The sequence below is a fragment of the Mauremys reevesii genome, linkage group 7, assembly GCF_016161935.1.
Source record: "Mauremys reevesii isolate NIE-2019 linkage group 7, ASM1616193v1, whole genome shotgun sequence".
Taxonomy (NCBI): Eukaryota; Metazoa; Chordata; order Testudines; family Geoemydidae; genus Mauremys; species Mauremys reevesii.
In genome coordinates, this window is record NC_052629.1 from 48859353 (window position 1) to 48880066 (window position 20714).

A 20714-nucleotide genomic window follows, 5' to 3' on the forward strand; every position below is an offset into this window, starting at 1 on the left:
TACGTTACACTCCTTAAATTCTTTATTTATCAAGTCCTGTGTCAGCCATTTCATTATCTTGCCTAGGATCAATGTCAGGCTGACAGGATGATAATTACCAGGGTCATCCTGTTTACCCTTTTTAAAACTTGGCACATTAGATTTCTTCCAGTCCTCTGGAACTTCTCCAGTGCTCCAAGACTTATTGAAAATCAACATTAATAGTCCAGCGAGTTTCTGGAACTGCTTATTTAAAAATGTCCCACTTTAGTAGCTTCTATTTAACATCTTCCAGAAATATTAGTGGAATGGAAAGAGTGTTATCACCATATGATGAGACTATATCATCTGTTTTTCCTCCCAAAAAAAGAACAGAAATATTTATGGAACACATCTGACTTTTCTGCATTATTATTGATAATTTTACCATTTCCATTGAGTAATGGATCAATATCATTCTCAGGACCCATTTTGTTCCTAATATATTTTTTTAAAAAATATTTCTAATTATCCTTAACTCTGCTGGCCATAAATTTCTCCTTGTGACCCTTTGTTTTCCTTATCAATTTTCTACAATTTCAAACTTCTGATTTATATTAATTCCTATGAATTTCCCCTTTCTTCAATTTGTTATATATTATTTTTATAGATACCTTCACTTCCACTTGTACCTAAGCTACTATTAAGTTTTAGATCTGTGATCAGTTCCTCTTTAAAGATAAGGGACCAAATTCTGCTCCTTATTACATCTGTGTAGCCCCATTGATTTTAAAGGGGTTTTATGGGGGTAACTGAGAGTGGAATCTGACTCAAGGAATTCTTTTTTTAGATTGTCTTTTTGCAAGTAGACTTCTTTATCCAGAGCTGTAAAATATTTGAGCAGAGCCAGATATATCAAAAAAGAAGTGACTTGCTAGCTCATCAATTCAAACATGTCTACAATAAGCTGTTTTCTTGCTGTCTCCTGCACTTATTAAACCACTGAGCAAAAACAAGTTACTCTTTTGTATTATTTGTAGTTCCCCATGATTAGGTCACATGGCCTCTAGTATGTGGCACTGGAGGCTAAAATCAATAATATAATTAAAAATGGGCTTGAACTAGAGAACTGGATTTTAAACTCTGAACTGGGAAAGTTTGAACTCGAATTCAAATATCATGACTTGTGCTCCAGGAGGCACATCTCAAAGGACAGTGAGCTAATCATTTTTCTCCTGCTGCACAACAGTTAGGCCTGCACTACATGTGCATGTGACAATATTGCTGAGGAGACTGACCATCCTATTTTGTGCGGAGGCCCTCTGTGCACAGCTCTTGTGGGAACAACCGCTCCAAAGTAATTTTCATAACCATTTATAGTGAGTGTCATTCACAGGGAATTAGAATCTGGATAATTACTGAAGTCTATGGGTCAGATCCCCAATTGGTGTATATTGGGTATAGCTCCACTGACTTCAGTAGATCTGTGTTAATTAACATTAGCTGAGGTTCTGGCCTTATATAATTGCTTTACAAAATTACAGCAGAAAATGCAAAGAAAAATGTTTTTGTGTTGGATTGCACATTTTAGGCCCAATCATGCAGCCTGTACTCAGACAAAACTCTCTGTGGGACTCAGTTGGGATTTTCCCTGAGTAAGGAGTGCAGGATTGGACCTTCACTCTACAACATATAGACACAAATATAAATATTTGTTGTCAAGGTTCCTTCCCCACTCTGAACTTTAGGGTACAGATGTGGGGACCTGCATGGACACTTCTAAGCTTAATTACCAGCTTAGATCTGGTATCGCTGCCACCATCCAGATTCCTCCGTCTGGAACACTCCCTTTCCTCCCAAAACCTTCCCCTCCCTGGGTAGCCTTGAGAGACTTTTTCACCAAGTTCCTGGTGAACACAGATCCAAACCCCTTGGATCTTAAAACAAGGAGAAATTAACCATCCCCCCTCCTTTCTCCCACCAACTCCTGGTGGATCCAGATCCAACCCCTTTGGATCTAAAAACAAGGAAATATCAATCAGGTATTAAGAAAAAGGCTTTAATGAAAGAAAAGAAAGGTAAAAGAAAACCCTGTAGGAGAGATTAGCATACCAGCTACTCTCACAGACAACAGATTCAAAACACAGAGGATGTTCCCCTGGGCACAAATTTAGTTACACAAAAAATACCCAAATACCCAATTTTGATAATTCCCTTAATGGTACCAAGACAAGTTACAAAGAAAATAAACATAAACATATTTATCCCTTTCTAAAACTTACTACTCTGATAAGAGGCTGGTTCCTTGATCTTTTTCACTCCGGCTGAAACTGAGACTCTAAACAAAGGAAAACTTCTCTCCTTCCTTTTTAAACATCTTGTTCCCCCATTGGTTCCTCTGGTCAGGTGTCAGCTAGGCTAGGTGAACTTCTTAACCCTTTACAGATAAAAGAGGCATTAACCCTTAACTCTCTGTTTATGACATTTGTAGATTAGCATTTGCAAATTTTATTTGAAAAAAATCAGCTTCCCTGCGCTCTTGGGAATGATACTGGTATCAGTGATCTACAGAGATATTGAACAGTCTCTCTAGTGAGGCTCTGTTTAGTAGAATTCCCAAGTTTGGAAAATGAATAGTGTTGCGTGTTCAATGTAATCGATAGACCACAGACACCGTGGCCATGTGCGAGAGAATGAGAGCCCCAGATCCACTGCAATTGTTGGAAAAGTGTTGTACAATACTACAAACTCATATTATCCAGACATGATCGCCTGCTGGCTGATTCAGTAATTATTTTTCCTCCATTTTAACTCCTTCCTACAGATATTGCCAGCTCTTAATATGTTTGTTCAACAATTCATGTTGTGCCGACTTTAGCATCACAATGGTTGGATATACAAGTTATTTAGTGTGGATCCATCTATCATTCCACTGAATACGTTCTGGTTCTAAAGTTGTCTTAACATTCCTTTAATGAACATGGCAGATTTGTTCTCTCTTTTGATGATGGTTAGAAAACTGAGGGAAATCTTCATTTGAACCACTGGATTCTTGCAAGTTGAACTATCGTATCTGGAATATTGTCAGTTCCCCCCTCCCCCTCTTTTCAATCATTGGGTCTTGTTTAACAGCTAATATGGACTGATCTAGACTACACAAAAATTTAAATATAAGGTGGTAATGCACAGACATTCTTTTAGCAAGTTCCTTCCCCAAATGGTTAAGTGTACCACTTGTCCCTTAATGTCAGTTGTTCTGATCTTCAACATATTAGTCTGATAAGGACAACTTTATTCTGGCTCTTTAGTCTCCAGGAGTGTGCATCTATACATAATACCTACCTACGTAACATTTTAAAAGGGTCTGGGAAAATATTGTACTACAATCTCTGGGTTCTCAATAACCCACATACTGCCTCTTGGGTATTGCTTTCCTCTTTTGCTTAGGTTGGTGCTTAAAGCAAAATTAAAAAAAAATGTATGAACTTGTGCCTCAAGCATCTTCAACACAGATTTAATATCTGAGATTCAAGCAACCTCTTTGCTAGTTTTATACCTCTTCCCCACCCATATCAAGCAATTACTGCACAATTTCCCATACTTAGGCTCTGATCCAGCAAAGCACTTAAGCACGAGTGTAACTGCTTTGCTGAATCAAGGCCTTCAGAAAAGTTTACATACTGGTAAGGACATAATTGTCCCAATATACTTTCTGGAGGTTGCAAATTACTTAATCTCATTTACAAACTGGATATCTTGAAAGAAAATGAGTTAAATCAAAGATTCAGAGTTTTATAAAGTTATATACTTATCAAAGAAACTGATCATTAAATACATTTTCTGGGGTCTGCTCTTGCATCATTGACGTCCATGGGGATTTTCCCTAAATAAGACATCACTTCCCTAATGCAAAGTGAGTATAATATATTATTTCTAGTCTAAATGCCTGATCCAAAGCTCATTGCAGTCAGTCTGTTCATTGACTTCGGTGGGCTTTGGATCAGCCCCCAAGAGATTAATACATAAACTCGGGGCCTACTCTCACTGATTTCAGTGCAAAGCTCTGATTGACTTCAGTGAGGGCAGGAACAGGATCTTTTATATCCGTGTTTGGGAAAAGTACATTTTAAAACATCTTCCTAGATCCTCGAGATGAAATCTTGACTCATAATCTTATAAATAACTCTTTTAAATAGGATATGACAAAAAAGCAAATGGCTTTGGAAAAAATCAGTCTTCAGAAATGTCTGCTATATTTTGAGAATATTCATGGACGACCTGTAAGTATGCCATGGAAAGATAGGTAAATTTCAAATTATATTGCATAGAATTTCTTTAACAAATACTTTTTGAGATTATACATTACATATATTTAGATCACTCTTACACATTCAACATTATTGTAGTTGGTTCAAAGCAATCTTCAGATGTAAATGTCCATTGCTTGAAAATGCTAAACTGTGATCAAGTTTTTTTTAAAAATAAAATAACAACGCAAGTGTTTGGTGACATTATATTGGTCTTCAATAGCAAAATATTGCAAACATAATGGTAAGAATGCTCAGGACCCTGTTCTGATCTTCCACAATTTGCACCTTGACTTAGATATGTTGTGGTTGAAGTAATGTGTGGTCTGACCTGTAATTTGGTATTGAAATGTATATATTAGAGCATTTAACAGCATAGGAGAAAAGTTTTACAAGTCAGGCCACAATATAGAATGTGATAATGTTATGAGTTATCACCTACATTTTCCTTTATTTATTGAAGCTGTTAAGCCTATTCCTATGCCGAGAAACCTGCTAAAATAGGCCAAGATACAGCAAAGCACTCAAGCACGTGGTTAACTTTAAAGTTCCATGGAACATGAAGTCAGTGGAATTACTTGCATGCTTAAAGTTTAAGCACATGCCTAAACACTTTGTTTAACCAAGGCTAATGGTGCAGGAATCTTAACAGGATGTGGGATTGATGTCTCTGATATAACTAACATTGATTAAATGTTCAGTTTCATGATTTGGCATTTCTGATGGAACTACCTTATAACAGTAAACGTGAGAATGGCAAATGTGTGTTGAAGATAAATATGCCTAAAATGATGGTCAGTTGACATTTTGTGAGGATATATTATCATATCTTTTCATTTTCTTTCCAGATATCAGGTGTTACCATCTAAAGATACTTCCTAGATACGCAGTGGTCATCATTAGGAAGTTATTATTGACCTAGTTACCAAAGAAAGGAATCTGAAATGTGGCACTCATTATCCTATTCTGAGATGAGCAGTAGTCTCAGAACTACATTGTCATAGTTCCTGTGGTTTAGTAATGCTTGGCAAAAGTTGCCTTTTTAATAGTAGCCACCATATAATGAGTTTTTAGGATAACTACTAAAATATATACCTTAAGATTGTGCTGATGAGATTTTTGCTAGAGTTTTTTCTATATTTAGCAATTGTATATTGCTTTTAAAATAATCATACTGTACTTAAGAGGCTAAAAACTTCATACTTCAGCAGATAATCCAACCACTAACTGTCTAGGATTGAAAGAAATGTCCTCTAAAAGGGGTTATTATGTAATTGCCCATTATGGAGTTTCTTGTACCTCCTTGAAGCATCAGGTAACAGTTATTGACTGAGGCAGAGTACCAGACTAGATGGGCTGCTTATTTTAACTGGTATGTCAATTACATGTTCCTGCTTCTTACCTGGTATTATATATATAAAAATAATGAAAATTATTGGGCCAGATTCTCAGCTGAAGTAAATTGGTGATGTTCTGACGACTTTATTGGAAGCATGTTGTTCAGTGGAGTATCTGCCTGTTAGTCAACTAATGAATATTCTTGGGGAAAATGGACTTACACACCTTAGTAGGCAAATTTCATGCTCCAGCATTGATCATAAATGCTGCTGATACCATCAGTCCTTGAGCATGAAGAGCTGTCCTAATAAGGTGAGAATTTAGCAATCACGATGCTGCACTTCAGAGCCAGTAATTAGAAGTATATATAACATTTTCTACAGTGCCCTCTCATTATATTTGATTTGACAGTCAGCGGCTTGTGCAAGTTGAGCTATTTTTTTCAAATATTTCAAGTTCACCTAATTTAAGCAGTTCTTTGTTGCTGTCAATCTCCCTTTTAATGTGGGAGCAAGATCAAGAACAGCCTACCAAAGTGAGACTTGAAGAAGTAGCACTAACTGATTTGTTGAAATATCAAATGGCTCTCTAAGGGCTCTGCTGTCTGTCAGAGACACAGCCCCACCTTTGGAAGAAGCACAAAGCTACATGTGAATGGGCCTCCACTTCAGGGCACAGTGGGAGTGCACTGATGCTGCCCCTCTTTAGGGGGTGCCATATATGCCTCTGTTTGCCCTGCCTTGTCTCCACCCTCTTTAGTATGTCTATTGCCCCATGAAAAGTGTACCTGAATGCTGCACAGAAGCATAAGTAGAGAATATTTCGTCTTTTCCCTTCCTCCGTGTGTGTTTGTGGAGCAGATGGCTCTAAGATTTCTGGAACATCTCTAGGTTTTCAAGTACATAGTCCAAAGCCCAGCTAGGCAAAGAGCCCAGGGAAACATGGATTCTTTATGTTAGAAAGACCAAAAGTGAGAGAGAGTATAGAAACCTGATATGTGAAGACTGCGGTAGCTACAATCAGTGAGGAATGGACGTACAAAGATGAAAGTGTCTCCTTCAGGAAACAAGCACACTGTTTTTTCTTGGTATAGAAATTTATAGACAATCATAGAAAAATGTTATTTTGGTAAAAAATATTGGAGCTTTTTGATGGAGAACCAAAATTTTCAGTAAAATTTAAGTTTGGTTTTCAAAAAAATGATTTTTTTTAAAGAAAATATTTTTCAAAACCTAGCTTTTTTCAGTTTTTGTCATAAGAAGAAAAATACACTATGGGGAATATTGGAAAAAAAGGAAATAAAAAAAAATCCCACAGAAAATAATTTGCATTTTTCAAACAGATCCAGTTATGGGTAATAACATCGTTTGCACAAAAGACAAAAATAAAACCACAGCTGAATCATTACTGGTGAAAACTGATGGATATGAAAATGGAGCATTTTGTGCTAAAGACGCAGAAGGACATCAAAGGAAGTGATTGTATTTATAGCCCTACTCATAACCAAGGAGAAGGAAACCAAGTCCTGTTGTACAGAGTAAATGACATGTTAGCTCACAGGAAGGGATATCACTGATGGTTGCATTAGAGTTTTTGGATTTTGGATTAAAGAAAGCTGATGATGTCCATCCTGTACCCCAAATAGGGTTATTCAGTAGCCACAGACTGACCAGAATTTTCTGGTGCGTGATCTGCAAATCCACTCATCTGATAGATTCTGCCTATCGTGCTGTATTTGCACTGAGAACAATGGTGCTTTGAGACACGTTTTCTGGAAGCAATTCTATAAAGTGGCCTTAGATCCAACTCTTTCCCAAACAGCTATGCCCCTTCTTGGCTGTTTCAATTGCCTAGGATATTCTTACTGTATATCCCTGGCATTGAACTCCTGGCAGTGAGCGGCAATGAATTCTCAGTGGTAGGTCCTCAGCTCTAGAAAATTTGACCTTTGTTGGTCTGCCCAAAGTACAGTTTGACAACCTTTAAAACTGTGTGTTCAGGTTAACAATCCCTTATTTGCAGTAAAAAAGTTTTGTGACCTACACCCCTATTTACATTTACTATAAGAGTAAAAAATGTTTCAATTATAACAATGATACACTTATATAATTTGTATGTTTTTGAGAGGTTGACGAGAATGCTTGACCTTGAAGGATAAGTATATAGGGGAGCGAGGTTTTCTTTGCTGTAGATTGGAATAAATTTCTGATATCTTGCAACCCTCCCCACTGGTTGCTTTAGGACATAATATACACAGGTAACGCGTTGGAGGGATTTGTTTTTGTCTTGGTTTGGCCTGGGTTTTTTAGGAGATGGAATGGAAGGGTGGTTAATTAAGTGGCAAGCATGTAAAATGGTTTGGTTTTGTGGCTGGATGTGCTTGGCGGTTTTGTACACACATCTACTTACTGTTGGATAGGCAGGAAAATATTGTCATATACAGTAATAAATAAAGCCTCCTGGGCAACAGACTCTTTGAATGACAACCCTTTTTAGTAGGATAATGTATGACAATGAGATGGAAAAGTCTTAAGCAAAGCTGGGCATTCTTTGCCTTTCATAGAGACCTTAACAGTACCTACATTTACCACAGCAAATTGTTCTGAAAGATGTGAGACAGAAACTTGACTCTAGCATCAGACGTGGTGCTCTTTAGTGGAAGCAGATTAGATCTCTCTGGCCTTTTATCTGTGAAAGGAAGCCCCACAAAATTATAAGCATGAATTGTGCTGGCCTCTTACCATCACGTGGCTTAATTATCCTTCCCTTTATACCAGTGTGTATCAGGAATAAATGCACTGAAGTCAATAGTGTTACACTGGTGAGGGGAGAATCAGGCCTTGACAGTTTAGCCTTGGGGCTAGAATATGATCTCAGTCGTACCAGTGTGAATTTGAAGTTATGCCATTCACTTTAATGGAGATATTCTGATTTACGCTGTAATGGCTGGGAGCAGAATGTGGTCTATGGTCCTTTCAGTTTTAAAATCTTGGAAGTATTCTTACATTTGAGCTTATCTACAATATAAGTAGACTATGTAACCCTAAAATTGTGACTAAAAGAATATAACTGACTATTGTCAAAATTGTTTTGTTTGTTGTTATTGGAATTATTAATAATATTTGAAATTATTAATATGAGAAACCACCAAACACCAGTTTAAGCATAAATTCCTTTATTAAGTCCTGAGACCAAATGGTATTTTATACAGTTGCTCTAAACGTGTCTAAAAAGCCTACATAATAAGCAATTTACTACCTCCAAACAGTAACAAAACATTTATGAGCATTTGAGCAGGATAGTTACAAGCAGGTTAAGCCCACGGGTGCTTAGGCCCATATTGGTTGGCTCCAGCGTGGTCAGGCAGGTGTTAGCAATGACTCCTTTGAGAGTTTATTTTTTATACCCTTTAACAATCAAGGGATGTTATTGCCAATTACTGACTTCAGCTAAAAACCAACTGGACACAGTTCTCCCTTATTTCCAGTCTTAATTCAGAGAAGATTTACAACTTCCTTTCTTCCCCTCCTTCTTGCTGGCCTACAGTTTTCCCATTGCACCTGGGTTCACACAGACTTTAACACTGGTGTGTGGGTTGGGGAAGGGGCATGTTGGCTCATTTTAAGACAGATTCTCTGTATTTGATTTGAAGCCATTTGCAGTCACCACTGTGGTCAGAGGCCGTCTTTTTAGAAACTGCCGCTTACCTCATTAGTTATCCTTTGAACCAGACATCCTCCCTGCTTTATTCCTTCTGGCTTTACCCCTTTTTATTTTCAAGGCTTTCCTTCTATTGGCTAGTCAGGGCCTTTCTTTACAACACATATATAGACTCAAAGGCTTTAAGGCCAGAAGGGACCTTCGTGATCATCTAGTTTAGTCATATATTTCCCTAACCAAACTTAAGCTAACATTAATTCTTTAATTTTATACTTATCCTACAGTTGCATGTAGTAAAGCTGCACTCCACTTATGTGAAATGATTTTGAAAATAATGCACTTGATTTTCATCAGGGTCTCAGCCCAGCTGCTATTCTTGATGGTGTGATAACTCGCCAATTTTTTTCAGGTGCAGTTATTAGTAGATCTCTACCTGTTTCTGTCCCCCCAAATCAGGGTGGAGAGGGAAGGGGAGAAAAAGGGGTTAGAAACTACTAACTACATCAGAACTGACTACTGATATGTGTGCCCACATGTTTTGAGGACACAAAAGTGAGGGCCCAAAGTATTTAATTTAAATTGGCCTTTCTAACATAAGAGCTGGTGGAGATCATTTTGTTAGAAAGTGCCGTCTCTGACAAAAGCAGCACCGAAGACCCTTTGAGAAATGGTACAATGGGGTGCAGAAAAGATGTTTAGATTAGGCTAAACGTAGACATGAGATAACTGTTGCCCTACATTCAGTTCAGCTAATTTAATATGTGTAGTGCTGCTTACTGGTATTGTCTCCCACCTAAAATCTGCTTTACTAATATTTTCAAATACAGAAGAATTGTTTGCCTGCGATGCCAACCTGAGCAATTATGAAGTCAGGTGTTTATTTCCAGCAAGAAAATAACATTGTGCTGACATTAAGATATTAAATTGTCTAATAAAATACATGATTTATTTTTTACAAGCCAGTCATAACTTTAATTATATTAGAAGTTAGAGAACCAAGGGTGAACTTGTAGAGGCTCTGGCACAAGGCTGCAGTGTTTGGGTTGCTAACCATGCAGGAAAATGTGTTAACGCTACAATAAAATCTGACTTCATTGACATTTTCACCAATTTAACAAATAACAACATTTCTAGTATGGTAGGGTTGTGTTATATACTCTTTTTAAAAATCAACTGCTGGACCAGAATATTTGGCAGGGTCTCTTTACAGATATTTTGCTTTGCTGAGCTGCCCCTGCTGTCCTTTCTGGGTGTTGAGCTCTTTTGAAGATTTGGCCCATTATTTCTACAAGTATACTTACAAAAGCAGCTATCATATCTCCTATGTAGTAATCATGTGGATGTGAGGGGGTGGAATGCAGCTCTCCTTTCAGTTATTTGGTTACATCACCCGTAATTATTCACTCACTTTTTAAAGTAAAAAAATACCATTAAGAAGAAGTTTGGACAGTGTATTAGTCAACATGAGGATATTTACAATAGTTGTTTCAAGTAAATAATGTTACTCTTCTATTCATGGTAGTGGGTGGGTGAAATCCCCTTTCATGAAGGTTGAGGCTTAACTGGGACTTAATTAACATGTAGGTCATGTGCATAGGGGTAAACTTCAACCAGTATCCCCTTTACTAAGTATAGCAAATGCTGTTTAAATGTAATTAGTCAAAAGGTATCATTTTAAAGATTTGCAATGGGAACTGCTATACCACCTCAATTTGCATGTTCCATGCTGATTTTTTGCAGGATGTGCATGTAACTGCATGAGAATTGATAAACTGCATAACACAGATTGAGGAATATTTCCTCGTAATGCTAGAACCAGAATCCTGAGGACAGCACAATAATGGAAAATCCTGCATGCTGATTGGCTAACAAAACATTCTAAGCGGTGTTATCCCACCATACTACAGTTGCTGAAAATCTTACATTTCATAACAGTAATAGCCAAATTGTCAAAGAGAGCAGGCCCAAGATCCTTACACAATTGTGTGATTACATCTATATGTACAGTTGGCTCGATGCAAGGGCAAATCAGCCTTAGTAGCTATTGTGTGTGCAGGCATGCAGCCATAGTAGCTATTGTGCCATGAATGCACATTAGTGGCAACTGCCTATGCATATATAGATATAGAACTGTACACGAATGTAGAATGTCCCTTTTGGAAAACTTGGCCCATAGCGACCAGCACAACACATGCATTTGTATGTATCAAACAGTTGTATCAAATGTAAGGAATGTACTTCTAAGTACCTACCTTTGAAGGCTAACTAACTACTTAAATATGGAAAATACTAATTAAAAACATATTCAGCGAAAACATTCAGAAACTCTGCTTGTTCCAAATGCGATTTTACCTTTATATTTTTAGCAAATACTAAAGATCAGCCATAAACAAAATGTCACTGTTCTACAAACTTCACTGTGGAGGCAGGAGTGCAGTGAAAGACTACACTAAAAAAAGCTGCCATGTTGCTAATTATTATTAAAACAGCAGGCTTAGGAATGTTACTGGGGTCGCCAGTGAGCATGCTGGGAAAGTCTGCTGATATCTTAATAAGAGAGAGGGCTGGCTCTTCCCTGCTTATCTGAAAAGTCAGCCGGAGGAGAAGCTAAAAGGGGCTGTAGCCTTAAAAAATATTTTTCTCCATTTTGGAGGTCAAGGGCAAGAAGGCCTGTCTACTGCAATGAAACTGAACGTGGTGATTGGGAGTAAAAACAACACCCACCTTCCTCTACAGAGGGCAACAATCTAGGGTAGAAGGAGCACTCACAGACTACAGTGAAGGATACTTTAAAGATACTCTATAACTGGATTAGATTAGACAGGCTGATGGCATTCAGCTGCATTCCTCTGCTCTCTCTTCCTTACTCCATATACTCCGATAACTTTCCATTTCTGGCCTATTGCCCATGCCTGCAGCCTATCCATATCCTTCCACCTCTGCCCCCACATACTCACCTGCAGTCGTGGAGATGATTTCTACACAGTAGAGCGGCAGCAACTCCCATGGGTGCTTAATTGGTCAGCATGGGGATTGACAGGGATTTGAGAATAGGATGTTGTGGAGCACAGGGAGGTGATGAACTCATTTGCAGGTGATTCCTTTCTGATAATGTTGCCCTAGGACAGGTATGATGAAATCATAGAACCACAGAGTTAGAAGGGACTACAAGGGGCATCTAGTCTAACCCCCTGCCAAGATGCAGGTATGTTTTTACCTCTTCGGGCTAATGTGACTGGGCAACTCTTTCTTTTAATAGAGTAGGATGGCCTGTTGCACAGCCAGAATCCATAGCCTTTACATGACTTATGCAATTTGATAGGCTGTAAATATTTTTGGTTAGATTGGGTTCATAGTACACAAACTAAAAAAACAAAATGCATTATCCCTAAATTAGGCACATCTGATGCTCAGGGGTTAACTAGAGAGACAACAGAGAAAACTAACTCCTTTAACAATATCGGCATCTTCAGAAGGGGAAATGTAACCAGTTCACCCTTTTCCCAAAATTAATGCATCAAGGAGGCAAAGATTCCACCTTGTATATTTTTCATTAGAATATAGGTTTACACTTTTGTTTTCAAATTGTACACTGTAATGTTTTTGTAATGAATTATGCTGCCATTACCATAAATACTCAAATATTACGTGAAGCTATATTACATGTAAAGCCAAATTCTCCTTAGCGACACTGGTATAAAGGAGAGCAGAATATGGCCCATAATGCTTGTTTTTGAGAAGAATATACTTTCTTACGGTTTCTTTTTAGGTAACTAAACAAGAGAGGAGTATTATGAAGCCTCTTTATGACAGATACAGAATTATCAAGCAACTTCTCTCAACGCCATCGTTGATTACAACAATTGTAAGTTGGAAAGAATTAGTATTTATTGTAAAGAAACTATACAAGATTCTGAATTGTGCTTTGTATGCCAGTTTAGTAACATTCTAATCACTCTTACACATGAAGGGTTTATAGAATACCTATTGATCAAATCATCTAGTTGATATTTCAAGAGGAGTAAACATCCTACATGATTCAACCCCAAAGCATGCCAGAGGTCATGATGTAAAACATCAGTTTCTGAATCAGTTTACATGGGTGGGAGGGGATCAGATGAGGGAGTTCAGCTTTTAACCTTCACCATTACAAATAAATCTACACCACAAAATGAAAGCAATGTCTGTCTGTATTATACTGTTAATATACCCTCCTAGATCTTTGTTGAAAATACTTTCATTACTACTTAGCACATTAAGATCTTAGCATAGCATTTTGATCAATGCTATACCAGTGTGAAAGAAAGAAAACCTTTTCATGTATGTGATTCTGATGGTTAAAAATAACAATGTTTTTTAAAAAAATATAAAATACATGTCAAAAATTGATGAGGTAGATCTGGTGCCTTTACTCACATTGGATAGTGCTTTACTTTGTGAATTCCCCATTTCAGTAGCACTCCTTGCAGAATGCGTATCACTGAATGTGAGCTGCAGTAGCTGATTCTTACCCTGTGTAAATCACTTGTCTCATCACTATCAAAGAAAATACTACAGTAACTCCTCACTTAACATTGTAGTTATGTTCCTGAAAAATGCTACTTTAAGCAAAATGTTAAGTGAATCCAATTTCCCCATAAGAATTAATGTAAATGGGGGCGGGGGGGGCGGCAGTTAGGCTCCAGGGAATTTTTTTTTGCCAGACAAAAGACTATATTTATATATACACAGAGCGAGAGTATAAGTTTTAAACAAACAATTTAATACGGTACACAGCAATGATGATTGTGAAGCTTGGTTGAGGTGGTGGAGTCAGAGGGTGGGATATTTCCCAGGGAATGCCTTACTGCTAAATGATGAACTAGCACTCGGCTAAGCCCTCAAGGGTTAACATGTTGTTAATGTAGCCTCATACTCTACAAGGCAGCACAAATGGAGGGAGGGGAGACAGAGAGAGACAGAGATATACACCCTGTGTGAGAGAGAGACATGCATTGCCCCTTTAAGTAGGCTGACCCCACTCTAAGTACACTGCCCTTTAAGTAGATCAGCAAGTTGAGACAGCAGCTGCTGCCAGCAAGCCCTGTTGTGTCCCCCCGCTCTATGGAGGTGGGGGGCAGGAGCAGGGAGGAGCGGGGACACCCTGACATTAGCACCCTCCTTCCTCCCACCCCCCACCCCTCCACAGCAAGCAGGAGGCTCCCAGGAGCAGCTCCAAGGCAGAGAGTGGGAGCAGCGCAGGGCAACGTGGAGAGCGACAGCTGAAATGCCCAGCAATTAAAAGCCTGCTGGACAGCTGCCACACAGGGAACTTAAGGGAGTGGTGAGCTGATGGGGCCTGCTGGTCCACCCTGGTTTCAACCCCCCACCAGCTAGCTCCAACAGGCTGCTCTTCCTGCAAGCAGTGGACAAAGCAGGCGGCTGCCAAACAATGTTATAAGGGAGGATTGCGCAACTTTAAATGAGCATGTTCTCTAATTGATCAGCAACGTAACAATGAAACAGGATGACTTTAAGTGAGGCGTTATTGTAATTACATAGCCTTGTTCCACATCTTGTGGTAATGTTAGCATGGGACTTCCACATGAGCTTCAGGGAGTTAGGCACCCTACTCTCATTGAATTTCAATAGGGTTCACTGATTCCTTTGAAAATCCCAACCATAACCTTATTTCCTTAGAATCTCTTTAAAGCATCCTTCATGTTACTTCTAATGAACTTTGGTCCATGCATTTTTTAAAATCTATAAATAACAGTTTAAAAAAAGCCCATATTTTGGTGGAAAATTTCATCATCTTGTACTGTAGTATAACTATCAAATGTGTTGCAATATGGTCATCCTTTTTTGGTTGCTAAAACCATTTGTAACCCTAAAAATTCCTCTAGAATTATTCTTTTATGCATATTGTAGCTTTAATTTATGAGGACTGTTAACACTAAATGGTAGAAGTTTACTTTATGGAGAATTAAACAAAGGGCTCTCTCATTGCAAACCTTACTCACATGGGGAGTTTCATTGTTTTCAATGGGACTAATTTAATGAGTAAAGGTTTCAGAATCATGCCCTAAATCCTATTTAAAGGTACGGTCTTGCAAACTTTTTGTTGTATGAGTAATCAACAGTAAGTAATTAGTAGAGCTACTTATGGAAGTAAAGGCCAGATTCTGCCACAGTCATGGCAAGTAATGTCTTACAAAGCAATTTGTCCCATTAGCGGTTGTAGTGAAAAATCTCAGTGTGTATAGCTCAGGGGTCTGCAACCTCTGGCACGCGGCTTGCCAGGGTAAGCCCCTTGGTGGGCTGGGCCAGTTTGTTTACCTGCCGCATTGGCAGGTTTGGCCGATCATGGCTCCCACTGGCTGTGGTTCGCCGTCCCAGGCCAATGGGGGCAGCAGGAAACGGCACAGGCCGAGGGATGTGTTGGCCGCCGTCCCCATTGGCCTGGGCAGCGAACTTGCCAATGCGGCAGGTAAACAAACTGGCCTGGCCTGCCAGGGTGCTTACCCTGGCGAGCCGCATGCCAGAGGTTGACAACCCCTGGTCTAGCTATTGGTTTTAATACCTGTAACCTCATGTATTTTCAATAAATAATAACATGTAGACAGCTAATTTGATAATGATTATAAGCAGGAGGAAGAAGATTCAGATGAAGACCATTCTCAAAGCAGCCATGAATTATCATCCAGTCCGGCATCTAACCTTCCTGTAGACGACCATCTGTGCTGCTCAGATGAGGAGAATGAGCCTGTAATTGTTTCACCTCTGGATGAAAAAAAGGCAATCAAACAACCAGCCCTATCTCTGTCCAATTTACATGAGGCCACAATGTGAGTGTTGCAGTTTTTCTTAATACATCAAGAAACAAAACAAAACACTTACATATTCTAGTCACAGCATGATCTATACTTACACTCAGAATCTCCCAGGGGTCAGGAAGCTGTAGACCTAAGGACTGAGTTATTTCCTTTTTATGAGAGAAAGCAGATACAGGATATTTGTTTGATCAACTTACCTGTACTTTGTAATTCAGACAGCTCTAGAGCGAACTGCCTAAATCCAGAAAGAGAGAGGCAGAGGAATATACCTATATAAGAGAAATAATGATATGCAAATAGGTAGAGACCACATAATGACATAGTATAAATGATTTGTCGACTGACCTATTTTTGTCAGAAAGTTTAGACATTTATTTACTTAGTTTCTTAAAGACTCTTGTGGAATAACACACATTGGATAAGGAGACTTCAATATTAGTGGTGGCTTGACCAAGCAGGCTAGTTTTTTTTCATTTATATATTGCAGTTCTATTGGTTACATTTCATATTTCACAACTGTCGTGTTGAAAGAGGACACCTTTTCAACTGAAGAATCTGAATTATAATCACATTTCTAAAATGTACAATAGTAGACTCTAAGAATTACTGTAAATTCACAGTCTGGCCTGGTATAATTGTTCATGTATTTTCACTATGTGTTAACATAATTCTATCTATATCTTTGTCAAAGAAAATTATTGCGGTCAACAAGGGCATCAACAAACTCCAAAAATTGATACAAACATGTTATGTTTTGTGCTTCTATGAAAAGGGCAGATTATGGTCACGTTGTTCAGTTGTGGATACATGTGTGCTGATGCCATTCAGCCCTGGTCCTCACTGATGAAAACACACGCTATGGATGAATATGATCTCGTATCTTATAATATTCCTTATATTTCCCATGTGTTTTGATTGACACCTGAGAGTCAGAGGCATGAATAAAGTCTGTTATGTCCTACCAAGTGAGTGAAGATAAAAAGAATATATGTTGTTCTGTGGAGCTCACACTGTGTAAATGATGAAGCATGCAGAAGTGCTGCTGAGATTTCTCAGTGCATCACATTATTATGAAACAGTACCTTTTAGGACATACTCTGAAAGTGTTTTATCATCTGCCTAAGGAACTTATCCTACAAATGCTGCCCAGCCTAGTTCTTACTACAATGTGCAGTTCCACTGAGTCACAATAAACAGCACTGTATTTGATGGTAAGTGTTTTCAGGATCAGGTCCTATGCTGCGAATGTGTATCCCTGTTGTTACTTATGGGCCTGAAACTTAAGGTGCCAGGTGCTTCCTATGAGATGCCGAGCACCATGACCTCCACATGGAACTAAGGGTGCCCACAGGATTAGGGTCGGAGTGTTTTATTGCTTCCTTCCATAGATTCTCTGCATTCCCTTTATTAGAGGAGTGTGAATGACACCAAAAGCAAGGAAATGCTGCAGCTTTACACTTGTGCTGTCATAAGTCCATTATACTCAGACTTGGAAGAAAATTTTAGGATTCTTTGAATTTAGCAGGTCTAATTCTGCACTGAGATGAACAGACACACCTGTCACTGCGCGCATATTGAAGGGCCACATCCAGCCCTAATAGGCTTCAACTTCCTCTACCTCCTTTGTAGGCCTGTGCTACTTGAACATCTCCGAGAAACAAGAGCTGACAAGAAAAGGCTTCGCAAAGCTCTGAGAGAATTTGAGGAACAGTTCTTTAAACAAACAGGAAGGTAAAACAAAACCTCTTTATGTATTTTAAGCAGATTTTTATGTTTCCATTAAAGAACATATTCTTAAGCAGCAGGGCAGGGATTTACCTGTAGTAATTGGGCTGGGGGGAGGGAGGGGGTTGTGTTGTGTTTTGTGCTTTGAGAGTCCCAAGGGTAGCTACAGTCCAGGATTGGAAGGGGACAGCTGGGAGCACCGTAGAGGCATCAGGTCTCTATGGGGATGATTTTTTGCTTGGACAATTCCTCCAGGATCTGTGCAGATCCTTGAAGTTCTTCCAGGTTTAGGGTAGCCCCCATAACCTATCCTGTGAGGGGGAAAAGCCACCCCTCGCAGCTCCACAGGGAACTCTGCCAGAAGATCAGTTCAGAAATTTCCTTCCCTAGGCTTATTGACAGAAGGAGCAATGTAACCCGTAGTCAGGGGTTGTAGTAGTCCAGCAGCAGCTGTGTCTGCCACACATGCACTATTAGGATCTCCTGATTTACAGAATATATATGCCAATAGGTAGTGGGTTTTTTTTTATAAATGTAAACCTGCAATGTCACTTTCCTGGAGACATTTTACCATGACTGGTATGTTGGTGGCAGGCAGCTCTGTCCCACCCCTCCCCTTTCTTAAATGGGCTAGGTGTGGCCAGAAGTGTAGGTAGTGCGGGCCTGATTGAAAGCTCATTGACATCAATAGTCTTTCCACTGAGTTCAATGGGCTTTGGATTTAGTCCCTGTGAGCAGAGAGGAGCCATTTTGTTGTTGGTTTTAACGCAGACCTTACTGATGGTTTTTTTTTCTGTTTTGGTTTTTTTGGGGAGGAGAGTGTTGGGGGGTTTATTGGTAAATTCCAGGTTATACCTAAAACAAGGTGAGCTTTCATTCTAATTTTTAAAAAATGTGGCCCCCTCACACTTTCACATCACAATATTGCTCTTACGAAGACCAGTGTGTGAGGGTATAATATTTAAATTGCTCAATTTGCTTAAATGCTATTGAATTCATGACATGTCCTGAATGAAAACAACTTTAACTCCTTGAGTGATCTCAGGTAGGTCAGGATGATTTCCTATCGTGATGAAAATCTGCAGGAAGAACTTGTATGGGCTCAGTCCAATGCCCTCTAGATCAATGGGAGCTTTTCCATGGATTTCCCTGGGCATTGGAGCTGGTCTATATATGGTTCAAAAAGAAAACCATAAGTGTGGTACCATGGTAGTTATAATTTTCCATAATACTATACAACAACATATCTGCATATTTTGGAGTGAAGTAATTATTACTTACACAGCTGACAAGAAATGTGATTGCCTTGTATAATCTACACCTCAGAATTAAGTATTTTAATTGCCATTCCTATAATCCTACTTCACGATAGTATGCTCTTTTCATACGTCTATGGGCACCTACAATTAGAAACAAATATTAAAAAAATCACAGCGGAACTAATTTTAAAACCCATTTTTCTTCTGTGTTGTAAAATGACAGAGCTCTGTTTGACTGTTTCAGGAGTCCGCAAAAGGAAGATCGCATACCCATGGCTGAAGAGTACTCTGAATATAAGCATACAAAAGCCAAACTCAGGCTCTTAGAGGTTCTCATCAGTAAGCACGATGTCTCTAAAACAATTTGAAGTCAATGAAATACACAGCTAGTGTTTGCTAGCAAACAACAAAACAAACGAAAATAATTTTACAGGTCTGGGTCTTTCTGCACAGTTATTAGACACACTGAGAAGCTGATGCACTTTAATAATCTTATTAACTGAGAGTAGGAGAGGATGGCAATGTGTGTAAGAGTATGTCAATGGGAGTGAGTGAACTGTAGTTTTTCCTTTTGGAGAAGCCTTGAAGTGCACTATGGTAATCTTAGACGTTAAAGGGACACTGCAAAGTAGTTTAGGCCCTTAGTCTAACCTGCTTTACCTTAAAATGTATAATCCATTAGGGAATGGCCTCCAGATTCTAAAAATAATCAGAAATGCACCACTCTGTCTCACTCAAAAGCAGAGCAATCCACTTTTTCTGTAGGCAAAACAACTTACAACATCATATGTTAACTAAAAACCTGTACACCAAATTCTACCCTTAGATACATAGGTGCAATTCCCATTGGCTTCAAAGAGAGGTGCATATACATGGACAAAATGTGGCCCTGAATTCTTGGAGCTGAGTAAATTGAGGCTGCTGGAGAAAAAGAACGTGGTAAAATAACTGCCAAATGCAATCATGTTTTTTGCAAATGAGAAAACGTATATTTGGCAAAGCAACAAGGACTCAGTGGGTAGGGAAGGAATGCCTGTTTCAGGTTTGCCAAAGGGTAGTATAAGACAATGTAAAGGCACTAGGTGCTGGCCTGTTAAATATGGTTGGCAGTACCCTGAAGAAAATTCAGTAAAATAAATTGATCATACATGCTGATTTTTAGTTCTGTATTAAACATAGCACTTTATTTTGCCTGATGCTATAAAATTTTGCTTTTTGGACTACCAAAGCTTGTTTGGAAGCATGCACTTTGTAAAACGTTAAAGTATTTCCTGTGTTAGATATCTATATTAAAATAATGAGAATAGTTTATTGCATTCTGACAAGATATTTTGGATAGATAAATATATGCAGTATATAATTGAATGTCATGGTTGTGAGATCAGGAACTCTGGCCTTCTTGTTTCCTAAAAGTAAGCCTACAAAAATAGTGTTCTGTTGGAATTATGCATCCTTCAGCACACCCCACTTTGTAATGTAAAGGGATTTTCCTCACTCTTGTGATAGATCATTTCTGTGTAAAGTGCAATATTTCACAGGGATAGTCAGCATTTTGTATTTTTCATTACAAATCAAAGGCGGGTATAATGGGGAAATGTCTAACTCAAACATGAAGGAAGAGCTTAAAAAGGAAATGCGTTGCATCATATTTA

The 20714-nt window shown here is 38.7% G+C and overlaps 1 protein-coding gene and 1 long non-coding RNA gene across 9 annotated transcripts in view; one reads left to right on the forward strand and one right to left on the reverse strand.

Annotated features, from left to right (window-relative positions):
- FAM13C (family with sequence similarity 13 member C) overlaps positions 1–19484 on the forward strand; it is a 243414-nt gene extending 223930 nt beyond the window's left edge. For 4 of the 8 annotated variants that reach the window (XM_039547404.1, XM_039547397.1, XM_039547398.1 and 1 more), the window contains exons 17-21: positions 4155–4238; positions 13033–13128; positions 15891–16090; positions 17708–17809; positions 19307–19484. In XM_039547404.1, the coding sequence (XP_039403338.1) occupies positions 4155–4238; positions 13033–13128; positions 15891–16090; positions 17708–17809; positions 19307–19430 (606 nt within the window). In that variant the 3' untranslated portion in view covers positions 19431–19484. The remainder of the gene's footprint in view (positions 1–4154; positions 4239–13032; positions 13129–15890; positions 16091–17707; positions 17810–19306) is intronic. The other 4 variants (XM_039547401.1, XM_039547405.1, XM_039547402.1 and 1 more) reach the window with 3 other exon arrangements.
- Positions 8245–19311, reverse strand: LOC120409390. The gene is made up of 4 exons (XR_005601276.1): positions 19085–19311; positions 16276–16347; positions 12221–12382; positions 8245–8291 (listed from the first exon to the last, which is right to left on the reverse strand). It is a non-coding gene; the product is annotated as an uncharacterized LOC120409390 (long non-coding RNA).
- Positions 19485–20714: the final 1230 nt, after the last annotated feature.